The sequence below is a fragment of the Schistocerca serialis genome, chromosome 11 (genome assembly GCF_023864345.2).
Source record: "Schistocerca serialis cubense isolate TAMUIC-IGC-003099 chromosome 11, iqSchSeri2.2, whole genome shotgun sequence".
NCBI lineage: Eukaryota > Metazoa > Arthropoda > Insecta > Orthoptera > Acrididae > Schistocerca > Schistocerca serialis.
In genome coordinates, this window is record NC_064648.1 from 200189087 (window position 1) to 200214083 (window position 24997).

The 24997-nt window shown below is 40.1% G+C and overlaps 1 protein-coding gene across 1 annotated transcript in view; it reads left to right on the top strand.

Moving 5' to 3' along the window:
- The window catches only part of LOC126426653 (uncharacterized), a 172994-nt gene that overhangs the window by 113700 nt on the left and 34297 nt on the right, over positions 1 to 24997 (top strand). Inside the window, exons 6-8 of the mRNA XM_050088539.1 lie at positions 2329 to 2457; positions 2625 to 2662; positions 10735 to 11019. Of these exons, the coding sequence (XP_049944496.1) occupies positions 2329 to 2457; positions 2625 to 2662; positions 10735 to 11019 (452 nt within the window). The remainder of the gene's footprint in view (positions 1 to 2328; positions 2458 to 2624; positions 2663 to 10734; positions 11020 to 24997) is intronic.

Genomic DNA, 24997 nt, shown 5'->3' on the forward strand with positions numbered 1-24997 from the left:
ATCTTGGTTTTCGCAATTTGATCATAGGTGTTGCCTTCAACTGTCATGAACTGTTTGTGATTTTAGTTATGCAGCAGGTACTTGACCACTGTTGCATCAGATACATTGCACATCACGAGGTTGTGGCCAGGTTAGGACACAAGTTTAAATTCAAGGTTACAGAATGCATCGTCTGTTGCGGTTCAGTCATTGCTCACTTAATATCAGCTGTCGACATACAGTATGTGATGAAAAGTATCTGGACACCTCCAAAAACATACGTTTTTCATATTAGGTTCATTGTACTTCCAGCTACTGCCAGATAATCCATATCAGCAACCTCAGTAGTCATTAGACATCATGGGAGAGCAGAATGGGGCGCTCTGTGGACCGAACGTGGTTAGGTCATTGGGTGTCACTTGTGTCATACGTCTGTATGCGAGTTTTCCACACTCCTAAACATCCCTAGGTGCACTATTTCCGATGTGACAGTGAAGTGGAAACGTGAAGGGACACGTACAGCACAAAAGCGTACAGGCCGACCTCGTCTGTTGACTGACAGAGACCGCCGACAGTTGAAGAGGGTCATAACGTGTAATAGGCAGACATCTATCCAGACCATCACACAGGAATTCCAAACTGCATCAGGATCCACTGCAAGTACTACGACAGTTAGGCGGGAGGTGAGAAAACTTGGCTTTCATGTTCGAGCGGCTGCTCATAAGCCACACACCACGCCGGTAAATGCCAAATGACGCTTCACTCGGTGTAGGGAGTGTAAGCATTGGATGACTGAGCAGTGGAAAAATGGCGTGTGGGGTAACAAATCATGGTACATAATGTGGCTATCCGATGGCAGGGTGTAGGTGTGGAGAATGCCCAGTAACGTCATCTGCCAGTGTGTGTAATGCCAACAGTGAAATTCGGTGTTATGGTGTGGTCATGTTTTTCATGGAGGGGCTTGCACCCCCTGTTGTTTTGTGTGATACTATCACAGCACAGGCCTACATTGTTGAACAGAAATTGGGGATGGCAATTGCAACTTCCAACATGTTTATTGTTGCTTGCCTCAACTTTGTAGGTCCTTCTTTGATTACAAGTTTGTAACATAATTTTAATTGATAGTTGATGGCATGTATGTACTGAGTGAGGTGACACAGTGGTTACCACACTGGACTTGCATTCGGAAGGACAGCGTTTCAAACCCCCATCTAGCCATCCACTTCTAATTTTTCCGGGATTTCTCTAAATCGCTTGAAGCGAGTGCCAGAATGGTTCCTTTAAAGGATACCAGAATGTTTCCTTTAAAGGATATGGCAGCCGGCCGGTGTGGCCGTGCGGTTAAAGGCGCTTCAGTCTGGAACCGCGTGACCGCTCCGGTCGCAGGTTCGAATCCTGCCTCGGGTATGGATGTGTGTGATGTCCTTAGGTTAGTTAGGTTTAAGTAGTTCTAAGTTCTAGGAGACTGATGACCTTAGAAGTTAAGTCCCATAGTGCTCAGAGCCATTTGAACCATTTTTGAAAGGATATGGCCGATTTCCTTCCACATTCTGGACACAATTCGAGCTTGTGCTCCATCGCTAACGACCTCGATTTCAATGGGGCGTTAAATCTTTTTGAAGGCAGGTAAACTTGATATCGAACAATACTGCTCACTTTCCTCCTGATTTCAGAGCTTCATATTCCTGTTTTGATTGTTTGCAATAAAGGTGTCAAATGTGGGCTCTTCCCATTGTTATAGTTGTGGTACTGCCCTTACTGTTCACATTCAACCCAGCAATTAGCCGCAATTAACCAATGTTCAAAGTGCATGCTTTATAACACCTCAAACTGAGTTACAGAAATTGAAATTTGAATGATTGAGGAATATAAAAAGGACATAATTGTTCATTGGTTTTTTATTGCTGAGTATAACAGGAGGCAGAGAGTTCATGGAAATTCAAGAGAGACTGATATTGTGGAAAATCACATTTCCTTAAGTAAATAACCAGGATAATGTATAGAAAGAGAAGCAACACTGCACAAATGATAGTGATGCGATAGTGGTATGTTTGTTCTTGTGCTCCGTGTACCAGACAGGGATAATTCATAAAAAATGGAAAAAAAATTGGTATGTAATCTGACTTGATATATCGCTTCACACTCCAAAAGTATCTGCAATTAAATTTTATTTTACAGTTGCAAAGCACCAGATAGTGGCAGCTTGCTGCCAAAATCTGTAGTGCGAAGGAATACCAGAGAGAAAAAGTGACTGAGGTTGAGAATAATTTTATAAATAGCCAAATGGCATGTGAAGCCTTAGAACTAACTCAGCAATTTGAAATTGATATTAGATATTTTGTTTTGCAGGACTTTGTATTTGTGACGGTGAAAACGGAACCTTCTCAGGTGAGCACAGCAGATACCAGCCTGGATGTGTTTGAGGTGCAGCATAACATGAAATTTCTCTTCCTTTGCTTGTCATATTATTTTCTACATGTTGCTAGGTGCTGAAGAGTCGTTTAGTATATTGCAGTGTTTATCATTTGCATGCTTGCAGTTATCTAAATTGTGTGAAATACATTTTTATTTATTTGGTCTTACGTGTATATAGCTCAATTGTTAAGCACTGCGTTTTACTGAAACGGCATTTTCAACTGTTGCAGGTATCTGCATCAGCAACCAAAGGAGCTGACAGCACAAAGTAAGCACATTATTATTGATATCTGAGAACCAGTTTCAAAACATTATTTGATGAGTTTCCAGAGTGGTTTTGCTCATAAAATTTGATCAAAAAGTAATCAGCTGCAGGGGGTGGATAAGAACAATGGGAGCAACAAAAACACAAAACATTACCTTGCTGATGTGGTTTAGAAAAACTGTTGGCATCAAAATAGAATGGATAAATACAGGTCATGCATGGTTTTCAGGAATCTTATACACAGGGTGTATACAACCCAGGAGATCCGGGAAAAACCCGGGAATTTTTTCATCCGGGAGAAAACCGGGATAAAGCTGGGAATTTTTTAGGATTCTGAGAATTTTTCATTGTTTTAGTTTTCAGTTAAATTTTCGTGATTTTAACTGGTAAGAAACAATACTCTAACAAAGAATATTACTGTATCCCATTTCTGCAGAATAATACTGCAGTAACAAAACATGAACAAGAGAGGGAAAAAAAAAAAAAACGAAAATAAAACTTAAGTCGGAAAGGAAATGTGCCATGTACAACAACAAAACACAGTGCTCATACAAGCATCTGCCAACAGCAAACTGTGTCATAGGCTTTAGGAAGACTATACAATGCTTCGTCACAACAAATTGCCTCCAATAAGCGTGACATGACAGCTGTTTGCACTAGATTCGTTTTAATGCAAGATCTTTTAATGTTTTACGTGTACTAACATACGGGCTTCCTGCCTCATCATAGCTGCACAAGTGCAGTGCCGCCTGTTATTTGGCGCTCTCTGGCAACTGCTGAAACGAACCTATTTCTAACAGGTGATGGGAAAATATTGCGGATGGTGGTTTGAAATGCATTACTTTCAAAGTAAATTTCCTTTTATGTAAGATGAACTATATGTGAGAATGTAAGACAAATTTCTTAAATCACAGAGCATTTGACTCTCATTTAAAAATCAACTCTTTGGGGATGACCACCTAGAAGAATTTTGAGTCCAGACAATCAGACATTTACGTCATTATTAAAAATTTTACTGGCACATTTGTGTTACGTATCTTAAAGTGTAACACACGAAAAAAGATCAATATTATATGTGGAAGCTTAGCTTCTCTAGCGACTTATTAATCTTAGAGACCAATATTTTGTGTGAAAGCTGTGCTTTTCTTGTAGCAACAGTATGTATATTAATTTAAACCATTAACTTTTCTTATTTGTGTGTTCATGCTACTTAAGTGTGATCTTGCTATTGGCTGACTACATCACTTGTCCTATGCTGTCATCAGCTGGTGAGATCACGTGACAGGAGCCGTGACTGGCTTACAAAAGCGCGTCGCAATCTCGATTTCAATGCTTCGGAAAGTAACATGCTGTGTTTGGTTGAATTCGTATTTATACCTTCGTAACACAAAATACGCAGTGTACATGTTGCTGCACATCAAAGATCTTTCCAAAACGTGGTTTTTTCCCCCTGAGTTTAATTTTCTAAAGTGCCGGGGAAATTCTAAGTCGGTATATAAAACCATAAACCGTCAAAGGATTGATAAGTTTTACAGTGCCGAGGAAAAGTATACCGTCACTTAACACGGAAAAAGTGTTTTTTCCATCTGGGAGAAAGTGTATTTTCAACTGGGAATCCGGGAATTTTTTTTTCTTGTCTATGTAAACACCCTGTATACAATTCGTCACTGTGTATATGCCACGGGAAAATTGGGAAATCCGTGAAAAATCCGGGAATTTGTTCATGTGGGAGAAAACCAGCAAAAATCCGGGAATTTTTTTAGAATTCTGAAAATTTTTGTTGCTCTTGTTTTCAGTTAAATTTTTGTAATTCTGACTGGCAAAAATTGATACCTTAACAAAGAATTTTACTGCATCCCACTACTGCAGAATAATACTACAGCAATAAAACATAAACTAGAGGGATAAAACCAATATATAATTTAAGTTACAAAGGAAACGCACCATTTACAGAAATGAAACGCAGTGTACACGTGTGTGTCAGCCAAAAGCAGAATGCGTCAAAGGCTTTAGGGTGAAGACGACAAACTGCTTCTGATGAGCATGACGTCACAACTGTTTGCATTAGGTTCATTTGAGCAGTTGCCGGTGGGCACACGTGCAGTTCAGTTGCTTAAGAGCAGTACCTTCTTCTGCTCCTGCGTACTTGAATAGTGGCTGTTTAGCTGTATGAGCAGCAACAAGCAATTTCTCCGGCATGCCCAAGCTACCAGATTTGCTCATGCACAGAGCAGTCTGAGTTGTAGTAGTGGGGAGGAGGTAGTCTCCACGTGAGCTGTGTTTCCGTTTACAGCTATCGTGTCAAATGAAAACAAAACTGATTGCTGTGGGCAGGAGCTGTCAAGTGAATTAAAATACAGTCACGTGATTGAGGAAAACTAAAATATGTTATTAGTTTCAGTATTCTAATTTTATTTTATTTTCACATTTACTTTTTATTTATTTCTGAATTTGTTTGTTTGCCATCCCTACAACATTCAGGTTTTGGACATTGTCATAGATTTTAGTTCACATATACAAAGGTTTAGTTAACATACATATTATGACTATGTAAAACATAGGTCAGTTGAAACTGAGTTTACTACTGCTCCTAGCAACAAAACCTGTAACACAGAGAAGTCCTCCGGTGTGAGGTAGACACTTTGAAATAGTCTATATGGTGGTGTAGGTGAGGGTCCCAGGTATCACACCCTGCAGACATTCACTCTGGTGGGCCCTTCATTGCGAATGATAGTCAGAAAAAAATTTGGAATTTCTATGATATTCTAGGGCATGAGAAAGTACAACTTTATACAGAGAGGCATTGTGGTGGTCTGGTTGAGACATTTCTGATGTACAGAAGGTTGTGGGTTCGAATCTTGTCATGTGCTTCAAACTTTCCTTTTTATTTTCAAATCTTTATTGAGATTACTTTCATAATAATTTTTATTCAGTTAATTGGTTTAAATATAAATATCTAAATTTCTGGTCCAAGGTGTAAGTTAATCATTGTATCCACTATTTCATTTGCTTTTGTTTTGTCCGGGGTGGGGGGAAGACAATTGGTATCTTTGTTCATGTGATTTTAATCTTTTTTTTTATGTATCACAATACTTAAATGTTTGAAAATGCCAGTCTGGTGGCTAGAAAGGAAGAAAGGAAATAATCTGTTTATATTGGCTGTGCGGTAGTGTCAAAAATTATTTTTTGTTGGGTGGAAATCATCATACAGACATTCATAACAAAGTTCTTGTTACACTGTGGACAAAATAATGCAGAGAAAAATTTAAGCGAATACTATTACAAACCAAACAAAGATTCGAGCAACATGAGGAACAGAATTAATGAATGTATCATGGATGAAAATATTTTATGTTTTCATTTTATGAAAAAATGGAAGAAATTATGTCAGAGGTAATAAATAAAAATATGATGATCACACAAAAAGAAATGCACACTATTTTTTAAAAAAATCCATCTTTTATTCTTCCTATTTGAAAGTTTTACAGTGTGTAGATACATCGTTTAGGAACAATATTTTCATTTCTCTACATAATTTCCATCCCTCTCAACTGCCTTACGCCATCTTGGAACCAGCGCCTGTATACCCGCACGGTAAAATTCTGGACCGACCTGTTGGAGCCACTGTTTGGCAGCATGTACAAGGGAGTTGTCATCTTCAAACCTTGTTCCACGAAGATTGTCTTTCAGTTTCCCAAAGAGATGATAGTCACACGGAGCCAGGTCACGACTGTAAGGCGGGTGTTTCAGTGTTGTCCATCCAAGTTTTGTGATCACTTCCACGGTTTTTCGACTGACATGGGCCGTGCATTGTCGTGCAACAGCAAAACATCCTGCTTTTGCCGATGCGGCGGAACACGACTCAGTTGTCACATATGCATCAGAATTTATGGTGGTTCCCCTTGGCACGGTGTCCACAAGCAAGAGTCCATCGGAATGGAAGAACACCGTAGCCGTAACTTTTCCAGCAGAAGATGTGGTTTTGAATTTTTTTTTCTCAGGTGAATTTGCACGATGCCACTCCACTGATTGCCTCTTCGTCTCTGGTGAAAAATGATGGAGCCATGTTTCATCACCTGCCACAATTCTTCCAAAAAATTCATCTCCACCATTCTCGCACTGTTCCAAAAGTTCGCTGCATACTGTTTTTCTTGTTTCTTTGTGAGCCACTGTCAACATCCTGGGAACCCACCTGGCACAAACCTTTTTTAACGTCAACACTTTCAGTATTCTGCAAACACTTCCTTCCCCTATCCCAACATAGCGTACCAATTCGTTCACTGTGATGCATCTGTCAGCAGTCACCAATTCATTAATACTCTGCACACTGTCTGGAGTGTGTGCAGTACGAGGCCTGCCGCTGAGAGGACAATGCTCAATATTGCCGTGCCCGCTTTCGTCACGTAACCTGCTTGCCCACCGACTAACTGATCTGTGATCGACAGCGGCATCTCCGTACACCTTTATCAACCTCTTGTGGATGTTTCCCACTGTCTCGTTTTCACAGCACAGAAATTCTCTGACAGCACATTGCTTCTGACGAACGTCAAGTGTAGCAGCCATCTTGAAGACTTGCTGTGACGGTGCCACACACGGGAACAGGTTAGACTAAGTTTGAAAACAAATGGGAAGGATATATCTACACAGTGTAAAACTTTCACACATGCAGAATGAAAACTGTATTATTAGAAAAGTAGTGTGCATTTCTTTTGGAGTGACCCTCGTAAGTAAAATCACATGCACAAAGATTTCGAATGACAAAAGAATGGAAGACCAAATAAGAGTAAATGAAATAGTTAATATGCTGGATAAAATGACAGGCCAAAGGATTAGAAATTTAAAAAATTACATTCAAAGTAATTGTTGTTATTGTTGTCTTCAGTCCTGAGACTGGTTTGATGCAGCTCTCCATGCTACTCTATCCTGTGCAAGCTTCTTCATCTCCCAGTACCTACTGCAACCTACATCTTTCTGAATCTGCTTAGTGTATTCATCTCTTGGTCACCCTCTACGATTTTTACCCTCCACACTGCCCTCCAATGCTAAATTTGTGACCCCTTGATGCCTCAGAACATGTCCTACCAACTGTTCCCTTCTTCTTGTCAAGTTGTGCCACAAACTCCTCTTCTCCCCAATCCTATTCAATACCTCCTCATTAGTTATGTGATCTACCCATCTAATCTTCAGCATTCTTCTGTAGCACCACATTTCGAAAGCTTCTATTCTCTTCTTGTCCAAACTATTTATCGTCCATGTTTCACTTCCATACGTGACTACACTCCATACGATACTTTCAGAAATGACTTCCTGACACTTAAATCTATACTCGATGTTAACAAATTTCTCTTCTTCAGAAACACTTTCCTTGCCATTGCCAGTCTACATTTTATATCTTCTATACTTCGACCATCATCAGTTATTTTGCTCCCCAAATAGCAAAACTCCTTTACTACTTTAAGTGTCTCATTTCCTAATCTAATTCCTTCAGCATCACCCGACTTAATTCGACTACATTCCATTATCCTCGTTTTGCTTTTGTTGATGTTCATCTTATATCCTCCTTTCAAGACACTGTCCATTCCGTTCAACTGCCCTTCCAAGTCCTTTGCTGTCTCTGACAGAATTACAATGTCATCGGTGAACCTCAAAGTTTTTATTTCTTCTCCATGGATTTTAATACCTACTCCAACTTTTTCTTTTGTTTCTTTCGCTGCTTGTTCAATATACAGATTGAGTAACATCGGGGACAGGCTACAACACTGTCTCACTCCCTTCCCAACCGCTGCTTCCCTTTCATGTCCCTCGACTCTTATAACTGCCATCTGGTTTCTGTACAAATTGTAAATAGCCTTTCGCTCCCTGTATTTTACCATTGCCGCCTTTAGAATTTGAAAGAGAGTATTCCAGTCAACATTGTCAAAAGTTTTCTCTAAGTCTAAAAATGCTAGAAATGTAGGTTTGCCTTTCCTTAATCTATTTTCTAAGATAAGTTGTAGGGTCAGTATTGCCTCACGTGTTCCAACATTTCTGCGGAATCCAAACTGATCTTCGCCGAGGTCAGCTTCTACCAGTTTTCGCAATCGTCTGTAAAGAATTTGCGTTAGTATTTTGCAGCTATAGTTCGGTAATTTTCACATCTGTCAGCACCTGCTTTCTTTGGGATTGGAATTATTATATTCTTCTTGAAGTCTGAGGGTATTTCGCCTGTTTCATTCATCTTGCTCTTCAGATGGTAGAGTTTTGTCAGGACTGGCTCTCCCAAGGCCGTCAGTAGTTCCAATGGAATGTTGTCTACTCCGGGGGCCTTGTTTCGACTCAGGTCTTTCAGTGCTCTGTCAAACTCTTCACGCAGTGTCATATCTCCCATTTCATCTTCATCTACATCCTCTTCCTCTTCCATTTCCATAATATTGTCCTCAAGTACATCGCCCTTGTATAGACCCTCTATATACTCCTTCCACCTTTCTGCTTTCCCTTCTTTGCTTGAATTAATTGAATAAAAATAATGATCAAAGTCACTTCTATAAAGATTCGAAATTAAAAAAAAAAGATTAATGCACCTGCCAATATTCGTACCTACGACCTTCTGTTTGTTAGGAGTTTGCATCTAACCACTATACCATGACACTGGTCTGTGTACCGTCATCATTTTGAAGGCTCTAGAGTATTGTGTGAAATTCTAAATTATTTTCTCATCAGTTAATTGCAAACGAGGGCCCACCAGGGTGAACGGCTGCCAGGCGTGATAGCTGGGACGCTAGCGTACGTCACCGTACAGATGGCTTTGAAAAGTCAGTCTCACCCCTCTCACCTGTCCTTGTAAGAAGTAGTAACACGCATGAGCACTGGTGGCAGTGTTGCTCTTCAGAGCCCAAATACAAATACCGTATTTACTCGAATCTAAGCCGCACTTTTTTCCCGTTTTTGAAATCCAAAAAACTGCCTGCGGCTTAAAATCGAGTGCAAAGTAAGCGGAATTTCTGAAAAATGTTGGTAGGTGCCGCCACAACTAACTTCTGCCATCGAATATATGTAGCGCTATACATGCATGCTTTCCAGCCACAAAGATAAATACTGGCGCCAAAACCTCTGCATCAGTAAGTAAATTAAAATGTAGAAGAATGTAAACATTTGCCATGTATTCTTTCGTGTTTGCTGCTATTTCATTTAAATCCTGTCTGCCTAATAAACTACGAAACTAGAATGAGACAACAGTAAACGCGGAAGAATATATGCATCGTGTCATGTCTATATTCGTGTGCTGATAGTGATACAGTCAGAAATGAACCACGGCAACTGACTAGATTTTTAAATCTAAGATGACTCTAATTTCTGTGAAGAATGCAATGTACTAAAGAGGCGTCTGCAAAGATTTTCAAACGGAGAAAAATATTCGCTAAACTCTTATCCAGAACTCTCCAAAGAAAGCAGCAGTGTAAGTAACAACAAATAGCAGTCTCTTGGCATTGTTTTGCTTATGAGACAATTCCTCTCTTTTTTTTTATTGTCAGCCGCGGTAGCGCACACAAAAGCAAGCCACGCCGCGAACGGTGACAGGCTCTAAACACTCATTATCAGAATGCGACAAACAATGCACGACACAGTACAATAATGCATTTTCAGCGTAGAGTGACGTAAATACCTATAAGAAAGAGAACGGCACTTATCAGATCAAAGCAAAATAAGCAATCGATTCAAACCAAACGAAGCACGTGAAAAAGGAAGGGTACCCGTATTAATACGGACGTAGCGCCTGACGCATAGCAATGGCTACCTGGTAAAGCTTAACTGCTAAGCTTACGACTCGAACCAAACTACTGTAGCTATATCTTCATCCATTCGACCTCAATTGTGTCTTGTGTTACAATGGACCAACTTTGTTTCGATTTGTAGGTGCGGTCTAAAACTTTTCTCTCCCTTTGAATTTCGAGTCTCAGATTTCAGGTGCGGCTTAGATTTGGGAATTTTTTTTTCCTCGATTTTGAGTCTCATTTTTCAGGTGCGGCTTAGATTCGAATAAATACGGTACACGTCAGCAATGTATTTAACTGTGCCGTTTTCAAACTGTCTCCTAGAACAGGTGGCGGAGCAGCTTCACACCCGTCACCGGCTCTACCGTCAGTTACCGGTCGAAAACAAAAATCGATTATCCACAGCCAGGCCAGAAAAATAATATTAAATGTGGCATACTGTTGTGACCTGGAGAAACAGAAGAAGCAGCTGATCTTCCCACTGAACGAGCCGCTGAAGCGAGCCGCCGTCTACACCGGGAGGACTGTGGAGAGCCTGCTGGAGTTGCGGGAGTCTCCTGCGGCGGACGCTGGCGGCAGCTCTCCGATGCCCATTCCCAACAAGAAGAGGTAAGGGTCGGGAACTGACGAGTCACCGGTTTGACGGTAGTTGCTCGCTGGATATAAATTGTATTATAATGTCAGTGATGACAGTGTGAAGAAGGATAGATTGTGTGGCAGTATTGACACTGTCTCAATTACACGGTGTTCAATAGATGTCCCGTACAGTAACTCGTTAATAACGAGATGCGATTAAACTGATCAGGTCGTTCCACAACATTGGCATCCAGTCAACTCGAGTAACATCTCACAATCGTTCTCTATCAATTACGTCATCGAGGGATAATACGGGGTTTATACGTCCTGGGAAATCTGGGAAAAACCCAGGAATTTTTCTATCCAGGAAGAAACCTGGAATTTTTTAGAATTCTGGGAATTTTTCGTTGTTTTACTTTTCAGTTAAATTTTTGTGATTGTGACAGGTGAGTGCTGATACTCTAACAATGAATTCCACTTTAGCCCTCTACTGCAGCAGTAAAACATAAATAAGACAATAACACCAAAATAAAACTTTAGTCCTAAAGAAAATATACAATTTACTATGTCTACAACTTTGCTTCTGCCGTTCTTTTCTCGAAGTTCGGGGCTTTATTGTGAAAAACTTCCAAGAAAAATATGATTCGTTGTATTGCCCATCACTGGCCACTACATCCTCCCATCTTTCGGATAGCGTACAAATCCCGTGGCGGAAGAACTGAGTGTCTTTTGTGGGGATCCACGAATCGATTCAATTTTGCACTGGTTCGTATGATCAGAAGTGCTGGTCAGCCAGACTGTATGCCACTGATCGAAAAAGGTGGTAGTGAGAGAGAGCAGCATATGGAGAATATGGCGGCAGTGATAGAACTTCTCATTTCAACATTTGCGTTTATATTTTGACAGGTTTTGCAACATGGAGTCGAACATTGACCTGCTGCAAAATTACCTTTACGTGTCTATCGCTGTATTACGGCCGTGTGTGTTTCAGTGCTGGGCTCGAACGCATCAATTGCTTTCGAAAATGGTGTCCTGTGACTGTCTTCGTCTGTTTCAGTAGCTACGAAAACGTTCTGTCTTCCACCACCGTGCCGGTCTTAGACATGAAAATCACCATTCTTAAGGTGTCGAAAACATTCTCTGCACGTTCTTCCACTAATAGTTCCATCACCATTGGTCTTACCTGGCATTTTAAGAGCCACAGCTGCAGATTTCCTCACGTTAAAGCAGAAAATTAAAACTTCGCAAAAATGGCGAGAAATGGGTATGTAAGTTGATGTACTTAATCGAGCATAACCTTGTGATGCAATCACAAATCGACAAATATTTTATGGCATTATGTTTACAGATGCCTAAGCTTATTGTATTGCACCTATGACCAACCACACGAACCCCACTTGCTGCTACTGCCGTCTATTGGAAAACGGCGGAAGCAAAGTTGTAGACCTAATACATCAACAAAATGCAGTGCTCACACAAGCCTCTCCTGACAGCAAAATGTGTCAAAGGTTTTAGGATAAAGACTGTGCAAATATTTCGTAGCAGTAAACTGCTGTCAATGGGTGTGATGTCTCAGCTGTTCACATTTCTTAAGGGTCCCCACGCAGGAGCGATGGATCTTGGCGATCTGTCACACAAATGATTGATCGTTTTGTAGACCACATGCGTGTGGGCGAATGGCAGCCATCGGTTGCTGATAACACAGAAATCCCGAGCAGTCTGATGGATCACATGGAATTTGTGCATGCAATATGGCTGCCTGGCTGGTTAGCATCTGTGTGTGGCAAAATTCTCCTTTCTCTATTTATTAAGCACAGTTGTGCATTTGGTTTTGTTTCACTTTCCCCAAATTGAGATAGAAATTTACATTTGAATTTGGAGTTATCCAGAGACTGTGAACTACTCTGAATAGTGAAGTGGAAGCCGGAGTTGCCGCCCTCTGATTTTGCAGCAATTTTTGAAGTTTGTGCTGTACAAATAGAATTGATGGGGAGTACATAGTCATGATACTATGGGCGCCCTCTCATGATTTTGAGTTATTTATGAAATAATTATGTGCATTATCAAAGTTTTTAACTTCTAAACAAAATAACATGCACACGTACTGTAATGTTAAAAGAACATCTTAATTTAAATGTTCGGGGCAAATCTATTATACATTTATACTCAAATCTCTTGTTATTTAATATGAATTAATTCTCCTTCGTACAATTTTTAACAAGAGTTATGGTAATCAATAGTACTGCTATGGACAACATCTCTACAAACACATAGAGTAAATTGTGTAAATACTTGTAGTTAAATTAAAGAATTAAGTACTAATAAACATAAAACAAGTTGTATTAACCCACTGGAAGGACATACACAACTCATTTGGTGCCAGGGAAAGTGTAATGTATTCTGTAAAGTAAGTTACAATTCCCAGCAAAAAAGTTTAATTAATTAGAATTCTCATTTATTTTAAATTTATATTTTGTAAGTATTCCTGGGGATACAGAAATCAGCTGCAACTGCTGCTAAATGTAGCAGTTCATTTTCCATAGCAGAACTTCTAGACACAGTGATGTTCGTAATATTGATTGAAATTGCTCGGAAAATCAATCACGTTTGAGGTTTCAAAAAAAGTGACCAATTACGGGCCATATCGCATTTGAAACAGGTTGTGAGAAATTATTGTGAATGGTGGTTTGAGAAACGTTACATTCGAAGTAAGAGCATTTGACTCTCATTCAGAGCTCAACAGTTTGAAGACCAGCCACAGAAAAAAATTTTGAACCCCGAATACCAACCATTATTTAAAATTTGACTGGCATATTTGTGTTCGATATATCTTAAAGGGTCCTCCACTTGTGGTCTCGCGATAGCGTTCTCGCTTCCCGATCACTGGGTTCCGGGTTCGATTCCCGGCTTGGTCAGGGATTTTCCTTGCCTCGAGATGACTGGGTGTTGTTGTGTCGTCTTCATTCATCATCATTCATCCCCATCACGGTCGGAGGAAGGCAACGGCAAACCACCTCCATTAAGACTTTGCCTAGTCAGTGGTGCGGGTCTCCCGCATCGTTCCCCAATGCTCTGTTAAGCAGCATGGGACTTCATTGATATTAATATATTGATTAAAGGATAACACACACTAAAAAAGACCAGTATTATATGTGAAAGATTAGCTTTTCTTGTATCTATACTGCATGTATATGAATTTAAACCATTGACTTTCCATATTTCTGTGTTCATGCTATTGACTGACTATATCACATGTCCTGTGCTCTGAATATTTGATGCTCACTGACAGGTCAGGTCACGTGACACGAGCTGTGATTGAATGACAAAAGTGTATCTCAGTCTCGATTCCAGTGCTTTGTAACCTACTGCGTGCTGTATTTACACTTTCATAATTCGAAAATAGGCAGTGTACATGCTGTCCTGTATCAAAGATCTTTCCAAAACACGTTGTGTTTTGATGGGTTTCATTTGTTAGAGTGATATTAAGTTCTACACTGGTGCATAAAACCTTTACCATTCAAGATATTGATAAGAATAAAGGTGTATTGTCACTTAACTTGGACAAAAAATGTATTTTCACCTTGGGAAAAGTGTGTTTTCGCCTGGGAAAGAAGTAATGTATTTTTAACTGGGAAATTTGGGAAAAATCCAGGAATTTCGTTTTCTTCTCTGCATATATGACCTGTAAGAGTAAGACATTAACTCTTGTTAGATTGTTTAACCCTTTTACTCCCGGATACAATATTTGTCATCTCTTCAGAAAAATTTATAAGTTTGATGGCCATCATTTTTATGGATCAGGGGCATAAACTGTCATATTATTAATCAGCAGTACTTAAGCCAAATCTCATTAAATTAACATAATCTAGATTCAGTGGTTCTTTTTTTATAGCTGTGGTTCACACACATGACACACTGTGAGCAAGATCAGTAAAGACCACAGCTGTCCGAGTGTGCGCGCTTGTACGTTGTGTCAGATTGCGTAAATAACGTTCTCTCTTAACCCTAATAATATTTTAGGGTACCGTGACTTAACCTTATCATAATTCTTAGACAAAATATTCTCATTTTACAAAGATCACTCGTAACACAAATTTTCAGATGCCATAAGTAGTACTTCAAAGATACGACACATTGTGGTTATTTAATATAGTCAAAATATCACTCAGTCCTTCCATTTAAATCCTCTTGTTTCAGTTGGACAGGTTAGTACCTTCTTCAAATGGAATACTTGCAAATGAAATACTCAATTAAGGCATTCAATTTTCGTATAACAAATCCACCACAGTGTTTTGAAACTGTTTACTATAACAGGAGACCACTTACATTTTAACATTCACATTGACTTTTTGTTTCAGTAACAACATAATTTCATATTTTAATAATAGGCACTATAAACGTCCACAATGATGATGGCTTCTTCTTGCAGTGCACAGCTGTCGGTTGAGTGACAATGAAGTCGAGCTTCTTAGCTCGCAGCGTCCACATTTGGAATTTTGTTTCTTTCCGTCTGACCATGAAACAAACTAACTACACAGTATTTTGTGACAGAAAATACTACATTGTCTAGCATAACTTAACACGTATTGTAATGTGCATGTGATCATCTGTATAAATATCATCACAATTGCTATTCGCCACATATAGAAGGTGTTGATTAGCAGACCGGCACATTTAAAATACTACAAAAAGTCCACCCTCAGGCATGGAGAAATACACTGATGAACCAGTATATTATGACCACAGATCTACTATCGATATAAACCCCTCCAGGCAATAGCAACATTACCTGACGAGGAATGACCGATAGTCAAGACACGTACATTACATCCTCTTCTTCTTCTTCTTCTTCTTCTTATTATTATTATTTCTATTTTTCTCAGACCTTAGGTCTGGTTAAAAATGGAAAGTGACGCGGACCTTCATCAAGCGTGACTTCCTTTTAACTGTATGGTATATGTTACATTGTATTTAGGAACTTTCGGATTATTGAACACGTATCAATAATTACGGATTTCTGTAGTTGTATATATACGTTTGGATGTAGCTGTATTGCATTGATGTACTGGTGGATATTGTGTGGTATGACTCCTGTGTTGATAGTATAATTGGTATAATGTCAACTTTATCCTGATGCCACATGTCCTTGACTTCCTCAGCCAGTTGGACGTATTTTTCAATTTTTTCTCCTGTTTTCTTCTGTGTATTTGTTGTATTGGGTATGGATATTTTGATTAGTTGTGTTAATTTCTTCTTTTTATTGGTGAGCATGATGTCAGGTTTGTTATGTGGTGTTGTTTTATCTGTTGTAATGGTTCTGTTCCAGTATAATTTGTATTCATAATTCTCCAGTACATTTTGTGGTGCACACTTGTATGTGGGAACGTGTTGTTTTATTAGTTTATGTTGTATGGCAAGTTGCTGATGTATTATTTTTGCTACATTGTCATGTCTTCTGGGGTATTCCGTATTTGCTAGTATTGTACATCCGCTTGTGATGTAATCTACTGTTTCTATTTGTTGTTTGCAAAGTCTGCATTTATCTGTTGTGGTATTGGGATCTTTAATAATATGCTTGCTGTAATATCTGGTGTTTATTGTTTGATCCTGTATTGGAATCATGAACCCTTCCGTCTCACTGTATATATTGCCTTTTCTTAGCCACGTGTCGGATGCGTCTTGATCGATGTGTGGCTGTGTTAGATGATACGGGTGCTTGCCATGTAGTGTTTTCTTTTTCCAATTTGCTTTCTTCGTATCTGTTGATGTTGTGTGATCTAAAGGGTTGTAGAAGTGGTTATGAAATTGCAATGGTGTAGCCGATGTATTTATATGAGTGATTGCTTTGTGTATTTTGCTAGTTTCTGCTCGTTCTATAAAGAATTTTCTTAAATTGTCTACCTGTTCGTAATGTAGGTTTTTTATGTCGATAAATCCCCTTCCTTCTTCCTTTCTGTTTAATGTGAATCTTTCTGTTGCTGAATGTATGTGATGTATTCTATATTTGTGGCATTGTGGTGGTGTAAGTGTATTGAGAGCTTCTAGGTCTGTGTTACTCCATTTCACTACTCCAAATGAGTAGGTCAATATTGGCATAGCATAAGTATTTATAGCTTTTGTCTTGTTTCTTGCTGTCAATTCTGTTTTCAGTATTTTTGTTAGTCTTTGTCTATATTTTTCTTTTAGTTCTTCTTTAATATTTGTATTATCTATTCCCATTTTTTGCCTGTATCCTAGATATTTATAGGCACCTGTTTTTTGCATCGTTTCTATGCAGTCGCTGTGGTTATCCAATATGTAATCTTCTTATTTAGTGTGTTTTCCCTTGACTATGCTGTTTTTCTTACATTTGTCCGTTCCGAAAGCCATATTTATATCATTGCTGAATTATTATTATTATTATTATTATTATTATTATTATTATTATTATTCTGTTGGTACTATGCCCAAGGATGGGACTTGGCCTCTGTGATAATTTTCCCCCATTCCTATCTGGACTTCACTGTAGACCTCCAGTTACGGCAACCGACTCGGGGAGCATCTTCTCCAACCTGATCACTTCATCTGAACCTTGGTCGTCCTCTTGCTCTTCTTCCTCCAGATTCACTGCAGCAGGCTTCCCTGGCAGGATCTGACTCATCAAGTCATATTACGTGTCCAGCCCATCTCAATCTACACAACTTTATGAACTTGACCACATCATCCTGCTTATAGCAGTCATAAAGCTCGTCATTCCTTCGCCTTCTCCCACTCCCATTTTCATGCACAGGTCTAAAAATTTTCCCTTTCGTTGTGACCTCAGTCTACTTTCAACCTGCTTTGTTATTGTTCGCGATTCTGAACCGTACTCCAGTACTGAGCATATCAGCGTTTTATAGAGTTGGCACTTAGTCTCTCGTGATCGAAACTTGGGTTCAAAATGTTGCAACATTCCAAAATAACATTGATTAGAAGCACTTACGTGGGCCATAATTTCTGTGGAGGTGCTGCCATTTGCTTCTATCTTTGTGCCCAGGTAAGTGAAACATCCCAGTTGCTCAGAAGTCATTCCATCGAGGGTTACTGTGTTATGCAAAGGTCGAGTTGTACTGTTATACATATACGTGGTGTTTCCTTCATTGCTTTTCAGGCCCATCTTCCTTGCTCTCCGTTTTAGAGCTCGGAAGGCATATTGTAGATCTCTAAATGTTCTACTCCTTAGGTCCAAATCATCTGCATATCCAAACAGTTGTAGGGACTTGTTGTAGATAATACCTCTTTATCTGGATACCCATTCACACACCATTTTTTCGAGTGCCAAGTTGAAGAGTAGGCAGGAAAGACCATCCCCTTGTCTTAGCCCAATTTGTGTGGGGAACTGGAATGATAGCCTAGACCGGACTACACCTTACACGGGAGGTGCCTTAGGGTAACCTCTATCGAACGCACCGACCTCTCGGGCACCCAAAATTCCCGCATTGCCTCCTAAAGTTCAGCCTAGTTTATTGTGTCATATGCCGATATGAAATCAATCAAAAGACTGTGGGCACCAACATTAAATTTGTTGGTTTTTTCTTCTATTTGCCAGAGAGTAAATATCTGGTCTGAATTGACATTGCTTGAGGGCATGAAGCTTTACTGTATAGTTAAATGATGATGGTGTCCTCTTGGATAAAATATTCTGGAGGTAAAATAGTCCCCCATTCGGATCTCCAGGCGGGGACTACTCAGGAGGACGTCATTATCACGAGAAAGAAAACTGGCGTTCTACGGTCCGGAATGTGGAATGTCAGATCGCTTAATCGGGCAGGTAGATTAGAAAATTTAAACATTGAAATGGATAGGTAGTTAGATGTAGTGGAAATTAGTGAAGTTCAGTGGCAGGAGGAACAATACCCGACAGGGTAGCTGTGAGCACTAACGCACTGCTTCCTGGACTCGGGTTGGCGCGCCAGCCTCGAATCGGATCCGGCCGGCAGATTGACGACGAGAGCCGGTGTGCCGGCCAGCCTGGATGTGGTTTTTAAGCGGTTTTCCACATCCCACTAGGTGAATACCGTGCTGGTCCCCACCTTCCGCCTCAGTTACACGCGTCACAGACATTTGAAACACATTCGCGCTATTTAACGATTTACACCAGATACAGACAGTTGGGGTACACTGGTTCCATCCTTGGGGGTACGGTGTGGCGGCAGGTAGGGCCTCCGGACGCCCCTAAAACTAACCTTGCCAAATCCGTCCTAACCACGCCAACCCTGCGATCGCTGCGGGACTGTGGCGTAAGTGAAAGAAAGAAAAGTGGCAGGAGGAAGAAGATTACTGGTTAGGTGAATACAGTCTAATAAATACAAAATCAAATAGGGGTAATGCGGGAGTATGTTTAATAATGAATAACAAACGCGAGCGTGGATAAGCTACTATGAATAGCATAGTGAATGCCTTGTTGTACCCAATATAGATACGAAGCCCACACCTACCAAAGTAGTACAAGTTTATATGCCAACTAGCTCTGCATATGAAAAAGATGTTTAAAAAATGTATGATGTGATAAAAGAAATTATTCGGAAAGTGAAGGGAGATGAAAATTTAATAGTCATATGGGACTGGACAATAGGAAAAGGAAGAGAAGGAAAAGTTGTAGGTGAATATAGACTTCCTGTAGTGAAGTAGAAATGGATAGTTCATGTGAATTATTATGGGTGGAGGTTACACTCAACAACCGAGCTAGGTTAATAATTGGCTCCTTTTACCAACCTCCCGACTCAGCAGCATTAGTGGCAGAACAACTGGGAGAAAATTTGGAATATATTTCACATAAATTTTCTCAGCATGTTATAGTCTTAGGTGCAGATTTCAATTTACCAGATATAGACTGGGACACTCAGATGTTTAGGACGGGTGGTAGGGACAGAGCATCGAGTGACATTATACTGAGTGCACTATCCGAAAATTACCTCGAGCAATTAAACAGAGAACCGACTCGCGGAGATAACATCTTGGACCGATTGATAACAAACAGACCCGAACTTTTCGACTCTGTATGTGCAGAACAGGGAATCAGTGATCATAAGGCCATTGCAGCATCCCTGAATATGGAAGTTAATAGGAATATAAAAAAAGGGAGGAAGGTTTATCTGTTTAGCAAGAGTAATAGAAGGCAGATTTCAGACTAGCTAACAGATCGAAACGAAAATTTCTATTCCGACACTGACAATGTTGATTGTTTATGGAAAAAGTTCAAGGCAATCGTAAAATGCGTTTTAGACAGGTACGTGCCGAGTAAAACTGTGAGGGACGGGAAAAACCCACCGTGGTACAACAACAAAGTTAGGAAACTATTGCGAAAGCAAAGAGAGCTTCACTCCAAGTTTAAACGCAGCCAAAACTGCTCAAACAAACAGAAGCTAAACGATGCCAAAGTTAGCGTAAGGAGGGCTATGCGTGAAGCATTCAGTGAATTCGAAAGTAAAATTCTATGTACCGACTTGACAGAAAATCCTAGGAAGTTCTGGTCTTACATTAAATCAGTAAGTGGCTCGAAACAGCATATCCAGACACTCCGGGATGATGATGGCATTGAAACAGAGGATGACACGCGTAAAGCTGAAATACTAAATACCTTTTTCCAAAGCTGTTTCACAGAGGAAGACCGCACTGCAGTTCCTTCTCTAAATCCTCGCACAAATGAAAAAATGGCTGACATCGAAATAAGTGTCCAAGGAATAGAAAAGCAACTGGAATCACTCAACAGAGGAAAGTCCACTGGATCTGACGGGATACCAATTCGATTCTACACAGAGTACGCGAAAGAACTTGCCCCCCCTTCTAACAGCCGTGTACCGCAAGTCTCTAGAGGAACGGAAGGTTCCAAGTGATTGGAAAAGAGCACAGGTAGTCCCAGTCTTCAAGAAGGGTCGTCGAGCAGATGCGCAAAACTATAGACCTATATCTCTGACGTCGATCTGTTGTAGAATTTTAGAACATGTTTTTTGCTCGAGTATCATGTCGTTTTTGGAAACCCAGATTCTACTATGTAGGAATCAACACGGATTCCGAAACCAGCGATCGTGTGAGACCCAACTCGCTTTATTTGTTCATGAGACCCAGAAAATATTAGATACAGGCTCCCAGGTAGATGCTATTTTTCTTGACTTCCAGAAGGTGTTCGATACAGTTCCGCACTGTCGCCTGATAAACAAAGTAAGAGCCTACGGAATATCAGACCAGCTGTGTGGCTGCATTGAAGAGTTTTTAGCAAACAGAACACAGCATGTTGTTATCAATGGAGAGACGTCTACAGACATTAAAGTAACCTCTGGCGTGCCACAGGGGAGTGTTATGGGACCATTGCTTTTCACAATATATATAAATGACCTAGTAGATAGTGTTGGAAGTTCCATGCGGCTTTTCGCGGATGATGCTGTAGTATACAGAGAAGTTGCAGCATTAGAAAATTGTACCGAAATGCAGGAAGATCTGCAGCGGATAGGCACTTGGTGCAGGGAGTGGCAACTGTCCCTTAACATAGACAAATGTAATGTATTGCGAATACATAGAAAGAAGGATCCTTTATTGTACGATTATATGATAGCGGAACAAACACTGGTAGCAGTTACTTCTGTAAAATATCTGGGAGTATGCGTGCGGAACGATTTGAAGGGGAATGATCGTATAAAATTAATTGTTGGTAAGGCGGGTACCAGGTTGAGATTCATTGGGAGAGTGCTAAGAAAATGTAGTCCATCAACAAAGGAGGTGGCTTACAAAACACTCGTTCGACCTATACTTGAGTATTGCTCATCAGTGTGGGATCCGTTCCAGATCGGGTTGACGGAGGAGATAGAGAAGATCCGAAGAAGAGCGGCGCGTTTCGTCACAGGGTTATTTGGTAACCGTGATAGCGTTACGGAGATGTTTAATAAACTCAAGTGGCAGACTCTGCAAGAGAGGCGCTCTGCATCGCGGTGTAGCGTGCTCGCCAGGTTTCGAGAGGGTGCGTTTCTGGATGAAGTATCGAAAATATTGCTTCCCCCTACTTATATCTTCCGAGGAGATCACGAATGTAAAATTAGAGAGATTAGAGCGCGCACGGAGGCTTTCAGACAGTCGTTCTTCCGGCGAACCATACGCGATTGGAACAGGAAAGGGAGGTAATGATAATGGCACGTAAAGTGCCCTCCGCCACACACTGTTGGGTGGCTTGCGGAGTATAAATGTAGATGTAGATGTAGATGAATGAAAGAGGAAGCCGCCTGGTAGAATTTTGCACAGTACACAACTTAATCATAACTAACGCTTGGTTTAAGAATCGTGAAAGAAGGTTGTATATGTTGAAGAGGCCTGGAGACACTGGAAGGTTTCAGATAGATTATATAATGGTAAGACAGAGATTTAGGAACCAGGTTTTAAATTGTAAGACATTTCCAGGGGCAGATGTGGACTCTGACCACAATCTATTGGTTATGACCTGTAGATTAAAACTGAATAAACTGCAAAAAGGTGGGAATTTAAGGAGATTGGATCTGGATAAACTGACTAAACCAGAGGTTGTGCAGAGTTTCAGAGAGAGTATAAGGGAACAGTTGACAGGAATGGGGAAAAGAAATAGAGTAGAAGAAGAATGGGTAGCTTTGAGGGATGAAGTAGTGAAGGCAGCAGAGGATCAGGTAGGTAATAAGACAAGGGCTGATGGAAATCCTTGGGTAACCCAAGAGAGATTAAATTTAATTGATGAAAGGAGAAAATATAAAAATGCAGTAAATGAAGGAGGTGAAAAGAAATACAAACATCTCAAAAATGAGATCGATAGGAAGTGCATAAAGGCTAAGGAGGATGGCTAGAGGGCAAATGTAAGGATTAGGAGCATGTACCACTAGATGTAAGATACTGCCTACAGGAAAATTAAAGAGACCTTTGGACCATATTTATGAATATTAGGAGCTCAGATGGAAAACCAGTTATAAGCAAAGAAGGGAGAGCAGAAAGGTGGAAGGAGTATATGGTAATGGAAGAGGACATAGATGGAGATGAATTGGGAGATATGATACTGCATGAAAAACTTGTCAGAGGACTGAAAGGTCTAAGTCGAAACAAGGCCCCCCAGTAGTAGAAAACATTCCATTAGAACTATTAGTAGCCTTTGGAGAAAAACTCTACCCTTGGCCTGAGAGAGGTGTATGAGACAGGCAAATTACATACCCTCAGGCTTCAAGAACAATATAATAATTCCAATCCCAAAGAAGGCAGGTGCCGACAGATGTGAAAATTATCAAACTACCAATTTAGTAAGTCACTTTGCAAAATACTAACACAAATTCTTTACAGACGAATGGAAAAACTGGTAGAAGCCAACATCAGGGATGATCAGTTTAGATTCCATAGAAAAGATGGTGCATGTGAGGTAGTACTGACCCTAAGACTTATCTTAAAAGATAGGTTAAGGAAAGGCACACCAACCCTCTTGCATTTGTAGGCTTAGAGAAAGCTTTTGGCAATGTAGACTGGAATACTCTCTTTCAAATTCTGGAGGTGGCAGGGGTAAAATACAGGGAGCGAAAGGCTATTTACAATTTGTACAGAAACCAGATGGCAGGTACAAGAGTTGAGGGGCACGAAAGGGAAGCAGTGATTGAGAAGGGAGTGAGACAGGGCTGTAGCATCTCCCCGATGTTATTCAATCTGTATATTGAGCAATCAGTAAAGGAAACAAAAGAAAATTTTGGAGTAGGAATTAAAATTCATGGAGAAGAAATGAAAACCGTGAGGTTTGCTGATGACTTTGTAATTCTGTCAGAGACAGAAAACAACCTGGAAGGCCAGTTGAACGGAATGGACAGTGTCTTGAAAGGAGGATATAAGATGAACATCAACAAAAGCAAAATGAAGATAATGGAATGTAGTCGAATTAAATCAGGTGATGCTGAGGGAATTAGATTAGGAAATGCGACACTTAAAGTAATAGATGAGTTTTGCTATTTGGGCAGCAAAATAACATGATTGTTGAAGTAGAGAGGATATAAAATGTAGACTGGCAATGGCAAGGAAAGTGTTTCTGAAGAAGAGAAATTTGTTAAAATCGAGTATAGATTTACGTGTCAGAAAGTCGTTTCTGAGAGTATTTGTATGGAGTGTAGCCATGTATGAAAGTGAAACATGGATGATAAATAGTTCGGACAAGAAGAGAATAGAAGCTTTCGAAATGTGGTGTTACAGAAGAATTCTGAAGATTAGATGGGTAGATCACATAACTAATGAGGAGGTATTGAATAGAATTGGGGAGAAGAGGAGTTTGTGGCACAACTTGACAAGAAGAAGGGATCGGTTGGTAGAACATGTTCTGAGGCATCAAGGGATCACCAATTTAGTATTGGAGGGCAGTGTGGAGGGTAAAAATCGTAGAGGGAGACCAAGAGATGAATACACTAAGCAGATTCAGAAGGAGGTAGGTTGCAGTAGTTACTCAGAGATGATGAAGCTTGCACAGGATAGAGTAGCATGGAGAGCTGCATCAAACCTGTTTCTGGACTGGAGACCGCAGCAACAGCTTCCAATAATGTTTTCTGCTATGGGTGAGAGCCTACTAAACAAGGTATTTGACAATACTTTACATGCAATATTTCGAACTGTTATGCCTCTGTATTTCCTACATTTAAATTTATCTCCTTTCTTATGTATCAAAGACACTATCCGTACAAAGGCACAAAATCTTGTATATATTGCGATTTAACTCAAGTCCTCTGGCTTTCAATAGTTCTGGTAGTATATTATCAGTCCCTGGTGCTTTATTGTTCTACGTCAGGCTATTGCTTGGTCTATGTATTCTTGAGAGATTTTTTTTTTTTTTCTTTTGGGGGGTGATATGGGGGGGGGGGGGGGATTATGGGCTCATCATTTGCTTATGGCTGGATTAGGATCTTTTCAGGTGCCTCTGGAGCATCCAACAGTTTACTAAAATATTCTACCCAATGCTCCAATGTCTCTCGGTCATGAGTTAGTAATCCCCCTATTTTACATTTACGTAAATTAATAGGTG